Source organism: Rhinichthys klamathensis, unplaced genomic scaffold, assembly GCF_029890125.1.
Source record: "Rhinichthys klamathensis goyatoka isolate OS25496 unplaced genomic scaffold, OSU_Roscu_1.1 h1tg000725l_1, whole genome shotgun sequence".
In the NCBI taxonomy this organism is placed as follows: domain Eukaryota; kingdom Metazoa; phylum Chordata; class Actinopteri; order Cypriniformes; family Leuciscidae; genus Rhinichthys; species Rhinichthys klamathensis.
The window spans coordinates 18,565-30,986 of NW_026607139.1; the positions used below are offsets into that span (position 1 = coordinate 18,565).

Genomic DNA, 12,422 nt, shown 5'->3' on the forward strand with positions numbered 1-12,422 from the left:
GCAGTAAAATCCATATTCATAAAGCCTCCATTGCGCTGCTGCGTTAATATGTTTCTATAATCACTTCTGTCCCAGATTCTCATACTCACATTAGCAAACACTAGAAGTCACACACACACACACACACACATTTTATTTCCTTCTCTTACATGGTAATTTAACTGCATTGTTGTAGTAATCGAGCAGTTTGTTTGTATAAACTGCACAATATATTGCAGACCTGGATAGCATGTACAACTAGCCGATGGCCACTAATAATAACTCATAGTGGAACAATAAAGCCATCTAGTGGTTGAACACATTTTAGCCACATTTACCATTAAACCCACAGTGCACTTACTGTTGTATGGAAAAATCAATACACGTCACCCCAGAAAGTGAGCAGTGCCCAGCACAACTAACACAAATATGTTCTAAAAATGGTTCCCATTAAGTTTTAAAAATGTTATTTTTTAATGTTCTCTGAAAATGAAAACGTTAAATTAGCAAACATCAAACTGTTATGGGAACGTTCAAAGAACATTCAAAAGTAAAACATTAGATGAACGTCCAATTAAAACTTTTTAGGGGGAAAAAACTGTTCCGTGGACGATGTAAATAATGTTTTGAAAGATAACTTTAATACTGTAATGTTATCTTGGAAGAGCGTTTGAGATAGCGTTCTGAGAACGTTCCGCGTTATATATTCCGCGTATATTCCTATATAATGTTATAAATTAACGAGTGGAATTATTATTTAATAACCCACAGTGAAATTGAGTGTGGTTATTGTGGCTGAGATTGAGTGTTACTGCGCCTTTAAGAAAGTCGCTCCGTTCTCGCGCACATTGTGTCGATATACCGGTCGTGTTGTGTTTTCATTCTCGTTCTGAACGGTCATGTCTGTTCATTCCGCTGAAGATCCGTTCCCGTTCCACGGGCTACTTCCGAAAAAAGAGACCGGCGCTGCCTCGTTCCTCACCAAGTTCCCGGAGTACGATGGCCGAGGGGTGCTCATCGCGATCCTCGACACCGGGGTGGACCCAGGGGCCCCGGGCATGCAGGTAAATCGAGCCCGCGGCTTCTGCTCAGCACTAGGCCGCAGTGGGTTTTACCCCGTTTAAGGAGCCACAGACACTGGACGGTACCGGAACCCCCGTGTCATTATTTAAACACCGAAGCACTGACATATCCGAAGCCAATTAAGCTGATTAAATCTGCAAAACACATAAACGGCATGTTTGAAAGGGCAAGCTGTGTCATCCTCATCAATGGCAATGACTTACAAAGAAGCACCACGGCTACACCATAGTTTCTCAGACGTGTACTATGGCATTTGTGAGGGCAGATACAATTATAAGTTAATGTGGTATTAATTTGTCATGTCAGACATCACAGAAACATTGTATTCTATATGACAATGGCTGTTTCCAAACCAGCACATTAGCCTTGATCCAGAATGCTGTCTAGATAGGGCACAGGCCTCCAGATATCATCATAACAGCCAATTAACAGCCAGTTAATTATACTGAGAAAATTGATATTATAAATATGAAAAGTATTGCATGATTGTTTTTTTCTTCTGTGTTTTATTGTTATGTATAAATATAGTATATATTAATTCAGATTTAATTCATTCAATCAATGTATTTATTTAGTTACTTATTTTCTGTTATTATATTACACCGCTTTTCTTTGTATTTACATCAATTTTTATGTATTTATTTTAATCGTTTGTATTTTAGTCGAATGTTTAATTTAAATCTGATTTATTATTTATTTAAATACATTTTTATTATAAATATTTTTTATAATATTAAATATATTTATCAATTTAATTTAATGTTATTTTGACATTTTTACACTGCTTTTCCTATTTTTATGTGTTTCAAGCATTTGTGTTTATCAAAGGTTTTATTTATTTATTTTTATTTAAATTAATATAATGTATTTCTTTTATTATTTATTAAATAAAGTTATTATAATTATTTTTTATATTCATAAAATAGGTTTTTAGGTTTTTTTTTACATTTTACTAAGCTGCTCGTATTTTTTTTATTTAAATTTTGTTCATTTATTTTAATCAATTTTGTAATCAAATGCATACATTTATTATTCTTTTATATGAATAAAATGTATTTATTTAATTTTAATCTTATTTTTATTTATTTATTTTTACATTTCTTCGCTGCTTTTCCCCCTGTTTAAAGGATCCCTGTAAGAGGATCCAGCAGCTGTTTTCTCACACACACACACACACACACTCACCTGTCAGCTGTTCTAGTTGTCCACTACTGAGGGAGTCATGTGACATGCATGTCTTGTTTCCGTCTGTCATCCCGTGTAACGCTCCTCCGGCAACACTTGGGATCATGTGCTCTGCACTGAGCTCGTTTAACACGCATGTTTTCACGTAAGCTGATCTGATTTGTCTGATTTGTCAGATCACCACAGACGGGAGACCGAAGATCGTGGACATCATCGACACGACGGGCAGCGGAGACGTGAACATGTCCAGCGTGGCGGAGCTGAAGGACGGCAGCGTGATCGGACTCACGGGACGCACGCTCAGAGTACGGCGCTCTTATACGCACACTCATATCTCATATTCACCCGTCACACACACTTCACGCAAGCTTTCAGACGCTCGGGTTACTCAAACTATAGCAATAACATGTTTGGGTCTCATTTTTCAACCTGAAATCAAAAGAAAGCAAATGTATCTTTATTCAGACTTTTGTGTCACATAGTGGAAATTGCTCTGGTATCATATTTATATCCATCAGTACACACTCGCACGTCGACACGAACACAGAATTGAACACATTTCCAACCATTGCACAATAATAATAATTATTTAAAAAGGTTATTCAAACCTATCAATTAAAAAAGTGCCATGATGCCAACCATTCTCTTGGCTTAATAACAAAAATAGCGTGGTTTAAAATAATGCGAAATATAATTTAACATTTTTCTTGTTATTAGGGTGAAATATGAGTGTAACGTGTGTGTGTGACTCAGCCTGTGTGTTAATGCCGTGTTTCCGTGACTCTAAAGGGTTTCCTGTTTCTCTGCAGATTCCGGATGACTGGGAGAATCCGTCGGGGAAATATCACGTCGGAATAAAGAACGCTTATGATTTTTTCCCTAAAGCTCTCAAAGAGAGAATACAGGTAACGTTCGGCAGAGCTGATGTCATGTGACTAGGGTTGGGGATCAAAATTCAGTTCCAATTCTGGAAGCGATTACTTGTCATAAACTTAAAATTTCGATTCCTTTGTGAGCATTTCAATATGAATATCGATAAGAATCGTAATGATTATAATTCAAACGATCCCCAACCCTGTGTGGACGTGTCCACTGAACAAACGCACCTGATGATGTTGTTCCCCCGTTCAGAAAGAGCGTAAGGAGAAGCTGTGGGATCCGGCACACCGCTCCGCTCTCGCTGAGGCCAGTCGCCGGGCAGAAGAGTTCGACCAGAGTCACCCGAACCCCTCTCAGGTCAGACGCTTATACTGATCGCATACTTGAGGAACACATGTAACCCTCATCCGACCCGAAGCCCTGAAGTTATACTAATTATTATTATTTATTTTTTTCCAGGAAGCTTATTTTATCTCATTTTGATCATATTTTTTTCTATTTTGTAATGCAATTTTTTTTGTTATGTTATTTTTTTTTTTTTTTTTTACCTTTAAATTACTAGATTTGATCAATAATTTAAGCACATTCTTCACATTCTTTCTACTTAAATTCAAAATAACTCACAATTTCATGCATAACCCTTTTAATTCAGCTCTAAATATCTTACACTGGGAGTCTTTGACCTCTTGTGGAATATAATAATAACACATATTTCATGCCTCTAGATGGGCTTATAGCTCTATATGGAGCAGAGGAGCTGTTCCGCTGGGTCCTAAACCCAGTTTCTCTTCAGTGTGCGCTCACACACACATCTACACATTATACACTCATTTATTGGTAAAGTTTTTATTTTAAATGTTGAGCATTTTTAGGTTTGTCTGTGTACTGAGGCATTCCTCACATTCCTAAGGGGGTCAGGTCGACCCAAAAGTGAAGGATTGTTACTTTTTAAAATTTTAACCACAAAAATCCTTGAATCCATTCAAAAAAAATTCTGTATTCATGGTCCAAGTGGGACAAATCTTCCCTAAGCACTTCCCTCGGGGGAATCCCTGCCGCCATTCTGAAGTGTGCTTGACTTCCTGAAGTGGATGAGGGAAGTTTACATGGACCGACCCGGAGCGAGTCTACTTCATATGTACACTTCAGGCAGCTCCATATCCCACAATGCAACACGATTGTGATGTCAACGCATATTGCGTTTAATTTACCCCACCACAAACAACTATGATATATTAAATTTTATTTTATTTTTTTTAAATAACTCAAACACACCTATATACATCTAGAATGCTGCATTAAACAATTTCATAAGGGAAATAAATAAATCAACCCCATAGTGGATTGTGAGTGATCAAGGGCTTTAGCACGTTCCCATTCAGCCTATTGCAAAGGTCCCGCCAGTAGCAATGACGCACATCCGAGTGGAGGAGACGGAGGGAAGTTAGTGAGTGAAGGGCATGACAATTATGGACTGAAACGCAGCCTTGGACTCCTGATAAACACTTCAAAATGACCCGAGGGAAAGATGCACTGGCATGAAAGTGGCGTTACACTGGTCTTCTCCTCTATTGTGTCGTATATCGAGTGAAGCGCTTCTGGAACAAGAACACATGTGGGCGGGGCTTGATTGTGTCTGTGGGGAATTGATTGGATGGTTGTGGTTTGCTATTGGCTGATCTCATGTGAGTGACAGGTTAAAGCCCCGCCCTCGTCATCAGAGAAGAGAAGAGATGCTGCGAGAGGAACTGATTCTGATTCTGAATGATGTTCATGGATAAATCATTATAACAAACTGCAATTAAAAAATACAAATTGTGTGTGTGTGTGTCTTCAGATGGAGAAGCTACAGAAGGAGGAGCTGCAGTGTCACGTGGAGCTGTTGGGGACCCTGGAGAAGAAGTACAGCGACCCAGGGCCGGTGTATGACTGTGTGTCGTGGCACGACGGCGCCACATGGAGGTCAGAACATGCACAACTAACGTCATGTTTATTTATATAGATTACAGTATTTAACATGAGAAAGTGTCAGTTTCCGCTACTGTAAAACAGCTTTGAAACAATCTATATTGGTAAAAGCGCTATATAAATGAAGGTGACTTGACGTGTGTGTGTGTGTGTGTGTGTGTGTCAGGGCTGTGGTGGACACGTCTGAGACCGGAGAGCTGTCGTCCTGCACCGTCCTGAGCTCGTACCGGGAGAAGCAGGAGTACGCCACGCTGGGACACGCAGAGATGCTCAATTACTCGCTGAACATCTACGACGAGGGAAACACGCTGTGTATCGTCACTAGCGGAGGTGAGGCTGATGACCACGAGACTCGCTTATAACCGTCACACAACAGGCCCTGAAGGAGCCGTACGCCACACACACACACACACACAGACACACACACACACACACGTGACAGGAAATATACTCTACTGTCCCTGATAGGGACATTTGTAATGGACAGTTCACCAAAACCTGATACATAAAATATTCATACACATAAAAATAAATAGACTTCACTAATTCATGATACACATACGTTGTGATTTATAAAAACTAGTGCTGGGCAACAATCAATCGCATCCAAAATAAAAGTGTGTGTACATAATGTGTGTGTTTGTTGGCTGTGTATAATAATTTTGTATATATAAATACACACACGTGCATGTTTCTCTGTTGTTCTCTCCTCATTCAGTTATATGTGGGAAAAGAACGTGTAAAAAGATAAAAGTGCAGACAATGTTTTCTCTTTAATGATTTAATTAATGTTTTTTTTTTGTCTGTATAATAAAAATTGTAAAAAAAAAAAAAAATCCCTATAAAGGGAATTTTGGCGTACGCACAGTTTTATAAGTCTGAGTATTATTTGCCGTGGCTTTCGGGCGCACGTACACTTTTAGTAAGGATCTCACACACAGTTTCATAAACGAGACCCCGGATGTCTGCGTTACTGTCAACAGTGAAACAGAAACATGTTTGATAACAAACATAAACATGAAACATAAACATGTTGCATCCGTTTATACAGTATCTTCTATAAAAGAGCCCAGTGCATCAGTCCTTCGTGGAATTGAATGCATGTGTAACGGAGTATTGCATGTGTTTGCAGGAGCTCACGGCACACATGTGGCCAGCATCGCCGCCGGACACTTCCCCGAGGAGCCCGAGCGCAACGGCGTGGCCCCGGGAGCCCAGATCCTGGCGCTGAAGATCGGAGACACGCGCCTCAGCACCATGGAGACCGGCACCGGCCTCATACGAGCGGTGAGAGACCATCAGCGGTCCATCACAGGGCGTTTACACCAGGCCACTTCATGCGTCCCTGAGGCCAGGTGTAAACGCCCTCCGCAACGCATTCGCTTAGATCCGCTCGCTCAAACCACTCCAGGAGGACCAAAGTGTAAATGCGTCTGGTCGTTGAAACCACATATGTACATTTTACTCCTCCCAACAATGCTAATAGATAAACATGTGATAGGCTATATGTCATGTTATAGCCAGATATGACGGCGCTAGTCAACACCGCTAGTGTGCAACGTGCAAACTATCACAAATCAATCATCGTTATAAATAACGCCGTTACTAACGGGACTACTTTTTCCAGTAACGAGTAATCTAATTGATTACTCTTCTCATCTTAATAACGCCGTTCCCGTTACTGCTAAAAAATGCGGCGCGTTACTATAACTGATGAAGCTGGGTTTTTTTCATCAGACCAACTAGATCTCTGAGCGAGAGGCAAATACTTTTTTTTACTGTTCTTCCTTGGTTAGTGGGCAGAGCACGAGACAAGCGCATAAATGCTGACGACTGAGGTAGAGTAAAATGTCATTGTAAGCCAATCAGAGGTAGAGTTGGGCGGGTGTTCGAAAGCACGCATAGTTGTGATGGGCATTCGGCTCTTTTGACTCAGCTCACTGAAAAGACCCGGCTCTTTTGGCTCACAAACGGCTCTTTAAATGACTTTGACTATAATATTTCAATTTTTATTACATAATTATTTAATTTCTATAGGCTAAATTTGTAAAAATAGATTTGGCTCTTCAGATATGCGAGATATGGCTCTTAGAGTCGGCTCATTCGCGAATCGCGAACAACCCATCAAAAGCTCATTCGCGAACGAGTCGATCCATCATCACTAACGCTCATTTGCGAACGACCCATCATCACTAACGGCTACGCTCATGAATTGCGAACGACCCATCATAACGCATAGTCGGACAGGACAGGACAGGACACACAAGGAACAACACAAGCCAGTCAGTCTTTTTGGTATATTGCTTAACAAGCTTAATTTAATTTTGCCCAGTTGTGGCCTGTTGAGGGGCAACGAATATCAAAAGTTCCAAAACATCTATTGTGTTATTTGCATTGATCCACTATATAAACATAATATCTACATATATGGCATTTGATTGGAGGCTAGTCTCACTTTGTCCCACAGCAACATTTTTTTTTTTAGATGTGTGTACAATGTTTCATGTTTCTGTTAATAATGTATTGTATTAAGTGTCCATTTCATTATAATATTCAGATTTATCATAAATAATTGAACATGCACATGTATTTTAAGTTCCGTTAAAGAGGGGTAGAGGTGGGGTCACATTTGAGCATTTAAAATTTAATTTAATTTTTAAAATTTAAATTTAATTTTACTTGAAAGTAACGCAATAGTTACTTTCTTAAGTAACTAGTTACTTTTAAAATTTGTAACTGAGTAACTAATTTAGTTACTTTTTGGAAGAAGTAACTAGTAACTGTAACTAATTACTTTTTAAAAGTAACTTGCCCAACACTGCTCATATCTGTTGCTTTCGCTGACGTGAACTCTGTAAATCTGCATATCGCGCGGGAATATCCGTTTTGGGGAAACACATTTATGTGACCAGGTGTAAACGGATTTGATAAATCCGATCGCTATCCAATCAGTAGAAACGCATGAAGTGACGAGTGACATCAAAACTATTGATTCAGGGTTACTTTAGTGTTATTTACATGCTGTTATAGTATTTTTAGTGAGCTTTTATTTGTATATTTTCCATTTTTTTGTTTAGTCTTGAGTCATTTTGCTATTCGCTTTTTAGATTTATTTTATTTGAGTTTTAGTAGTTTAGTACTTCGTCGGACTTGTTTTATCACAATATTTAACATTTTCGTTCAAGTTCACATTTAAAAAAAAAATCATATATAAAGTTAGTATTATTTTACATTAACAACTGTCTCAAACTGGGTTTTATGTAAATGTTTAGAGAAAAACAGTGTAAAAAATTGAAAGAGAAGCAAATAAAAATAAGTTTTAACTAAATAAATTTGAGTACAAAAAAATGTAAATAAATAAACACAATTAAAAAAAAAAAAAAATCAATACATTAAAAGATTAAAATTAATTGATTAAAAAAAAAAAATTTGATAGAAATAAATTAGTAATAAATTATTGATTTAAATAAATAAAAAGTGTGTGTATATATATATATATATATATATATATATATATTAGGGCTGTCAAACGATTAATCACGATTAATCGCATCCAAAATAAAAGTTTGTGTTTACATAATATATGTGTGTGTACTGTGTATAATTATTTTTAATACATAAATACCCACACATGCATGTGTATTTAAGACATATTTGCATGTATATACTGTATATAGACTGAATGTAGCCTATATATAATGTATATTTTATATAAATATAAACATTTTATATATAAATAACATATTTTTCTTAAATATATACATGTGTGCATTTATATATAAAATAATTATGCACAGTACACACACATATATTATGTAAACACAAACTTTTATTTTGGATGCGATTAATCGTGATTAATCGTTTGACAGCCCTAATATATATATATATATATATATATATATATATATATATATATATAAAGATTGAACCAAGTAAATAACTAAATAATTTGATTAAAACAAATACATGAAATTTGATTAAAATAAATAATAAATGAATACGTTTAATATAATTTGATTAAAATGAATAAAATACATCTATCTTTAAAGGTTCTCTAAGCGATCCTGGGTGACATCACTTCTTGTTGACGTTCGAACTATTGTCAAACAAAACGGAGGCTAGCTAGACCCTCCCTCCTCCTCATCCGCACACTAACCCCCCAAACCACACCCCCAAACCCTTCTTGTCGGTCATTGGCTGGAACAGTTTGTTATGTTTCGGGGAGCGGGTCGCTGCAGTTTGTTTTTGTTGCTGTTTGTGGAGCCTGGGCTGTCTACAGAGATCGCGTTTCTTTACAGTGTGTTCAGAGGACAGGCAGCCAGCGGATAGTGAGGAGATGTTTGCTGTATGTGACAAAAAATGTTTTGGCCAAAAAACGCGCGACATCGCTTAGAGCACCTTTAAACTCAAAGATATAATATAATGGACACATTAAATATGTCTGAATGTCATTCATTAGAGACAAAATATCAAAACAAGGGTGTCATTTATTTTAAAAGAGAAATATAGTCAAACATGTTGATAATACGATTCACGTATTCACTAAAACTCACCAAAACACTGATTCAAACTTGCTTTATTTTGTGTTTATTTGTTGCAGATGATTGAAGTCATAAAGTACAAGTGTGATCTGGTGAACTACAGTTACGGCGAGGCGACGCACTGGCCCAACTCAGGGTGAGCTTCTGATTACACATGCAAAACTAGTCGTTGGATTCTTTGTAAGTAGCTGTTATTAAATTACAGAAATATTAAGAGTAATCCCTTACTTTACTTTTTCGAGGGAAAAGTAATTAAATTACAGTAACTAATAGCACTTAAAGGGACAGTTCACCAAAAAATAAAAACTGTCAGTAATTACTCTCCCTCATGTTGTTCAACCCCGTAAGACTTTCGTTCATCTTCGGAACACAAATGAAGATATTTATTGTGCGCAAAAAACCCCAAATTACCGACTTTATTCAACTCTTCATGTCCTTCTCTGTGGGCCTGAGTGAGTTCGCGTAGTGTAACAGCGCAGCGCTTCTGGGTTGTACGAACGCAGGCTCACTATTGGCCGATGCTGGTCATGTGTGTGTGATGCTGGCCAATAGTGAGCATAACGTAAGGTTGAGCCACTGTAGTCACTCGGACTATTTTAACGATGTCTTTAATAACTTTTCTGGGCCGCCCAGTGTCGATCCCTTAAGAAGCCTGTTGAGGAGTGATCCAGCTCTCAGATTTAATCAAAAATATCTTAATTTGTGTCCCGTCTTACGGGGTTGAACAACATGAGGGAGAGTCATTACTGACAGAGTTTTCATTTTGGGGTGAACTATCCCTTTAATAATACTTAGTAATTCTCTACACCCATCGCTGCTCGTGAGAGAGCTGATCATGTCCTCGGTCTCAGGGCGCGCTGGGAAACGTCTCCTCGACTCACGTGTGCGTCTGCTTATCCTCAGGAGAGTCTGCGAGGTCATCACGGAGGCTGTGCAGAAGCATAATGTTCTGTTCGTGTCGAGCGCTGGGAACAACGGCCCGTGTTTGTCCACCGTGGGCTGTCCCGGAGGAACCACCAGCAGTGTGATCGGTACTGACAACACACATCACTTCATTGTGCTTTTATACAGAGATTTGTGGTGCTCTTCGCTCATTTTTGACCAAAACATTTTGAAATTTAAATTTTATAACAAGTATCCGATTCCTGACCAAGTATTCGGGAATTGAATTTTGATTCCCAACCCAACTTGGCGATAGCATTGCTGCTGACATGGCTTTAATAAATACTCGATGATGATGTATAATCGGCTCTCCTTGATGGCCCTGATGTGCAGGTGTGGGCGCTTACGTGACGCCTGACATGATGGTGGCCGAGTACTCGCTGAGAGAGAAGCTTCCCCCGAACCAGTACACGTGGTCGTCGCGCGGGCCCAGCACTGACGGCGCTCTGGGCGTTAGCATTAGCGCTCCCGGCGGAGCTATCGCCTCTGTTCCCAACTGGACGCTCCGCGGCACACAGCTCATGAACGGCACCTCCATGTCCTCGCCCAACGCCTGCGGGGGGATCGCGCTCGTGCTCTCAGGTGCCGACACACACACTTCACACACACACTTCAACATGTCTCACATTATCACAGTTTATTCGCTATAATGGTGATAAACATGAGCAGAACTCAGAGTTCTCAGATCAGTGGATATTTGACTGGTTTTGTCCGTCCTTCTGTTCGACTCTCACACATGAATTATGTTGAATATCTGTCAGCTGGTAAATTGAACTACACAATTAGATAATACCAGTTTAGCTCAACCAGTGACCAAGCAATGCTTCATGTTGTTCAGTGTGTGTGTAAAAAGAGCATTAGCAATTACAGAAAACACACTTCAGCAAAACATGATCAGCTCAAAGTGTCCGAATCATTTCTGCTCCCAATCTTTACTGGTAGTCTCTGTATGAAGAATTATTGGGTGTAATATGTCACAGTTTACTTTATTTTGCTCTCCTCACTCACAGAAATGAACTATAGTGTCCTGCACACACTAGTGAAACAATATCACACATTATATCTGGTGTCTGAGTGATGTTTGGTTTGACTGTGTGTGTGTGTTTGCCAGGTCTGAAGCAGAACGGCGTGCGTCCCACAGTGCCGGTGGTGCGGCGAGCTCTGGAGAACACGGCTCTTAAAGTGGATGATATCGAAGTGTTTGCACAGGGTCACGGCATCATTCAGGTACTGAGACGCAGACAGTGCTCGAGTGTGTGTGTGTTCACGGATCATGAGTGTGTGTTTGTGTGATGCGCAGGTGGAGCGTGCGTTCGACTACCTCATGCAACACGTGTCTCTGCCCACCAGCGGCCTGGGCTTCAGCGTGACCGTAGGGTCTCAGAGAGGAGTCTACCTCAGGGAACCGGCCCACGTCACCGGCCCGTCCGATCACGCCGTCGGCATCGAGCCCGTGTTTCCAGAGAACGCAGGTACACACTACACTTCATAGAGGAACTGAACTGAACACTTCATTGTGCTGAAAATAGCTAATTTGGTGTTCCGGGTTTTTAAATGGCTTATCAATCTCTCATTATGCCATATTACCACCATATATTGGATTTCATCTTTTTATCAACTTGTTTTCTTTAAGTCCCCCTGTAGTCAAACATTTTATTCCTTAAAACTCACCAAAATTACGTATTTAAAAGTTTTTTTGTCTTCCTGCCTTAAAATATCTTGACTGTAACTCGACACCCTCGCCTCATTTAGTATACTCGGTTCTATGAGTATGCAAATGAGCCCCGCCTCCACTCACTCAGCTCAGAGATCCACTGGTTGACGATCACACGTTGATCTGATTGG

General features: G+C 39.3%; 1 protein-coding gene across 2 annotated transcripts in view; it reads left to right on the plus strand.

Annotated features, from left to right (window-relative positions):
* Positions 1-823: 823 nt before the first annotated feature.
* Positions 824-12,422, plus strand: part of tpp2 (tripeptidyl peptidase 2) — a 32,091-nt gene continuing 20,492 nt past the window's right edge. For both annotated transcript variants that reach the window (XM_056242381.1, XM_056242382.1), the window contains exons 1-12: positions 824-1,043; positions 2,424-2,552; positions 3,057-3,152; positions 3,379-3,483; positions 4,964-5,088; positions 5,261-5,424; positions 6,227-6,381; positions 9,695-9,771; positions 10,539-10,666; positions 10,911-11,159; positions 11,689-11,804; positions 11,878-12,049. In XM_056242381.1, the coding sequence (XP_056098356.1) occupies positions 879-1,043; positions 2,424-2,552; positions 3,057-3,152; positions 3,379-3,483; positions 4,964-5,088; positions 5,261-5,424; positions 6,227-6,381; positions 9,695-9,771; positions 10,539-10,666; positions 10,911-11,159; positions 11,689-11,804; positions 11,878-12,049 (1,681 nt within the window). In that variant the 5' untranslated portion in view covers positions 824-878. The remainder of the gene's footprint in view (positions 1,044-2,423; positions 2,553-3,056; positions 3,153-3,378; positions 3,484-4,963; positions 5,089-5,260; positions 5,425-6,226; positions 6,382-9,694; positions 9,772-10,538; positions 10,667-10,910; positions 11,160-11,688; positions 11,805-11,877; positions 12,050-12,422) is intronic.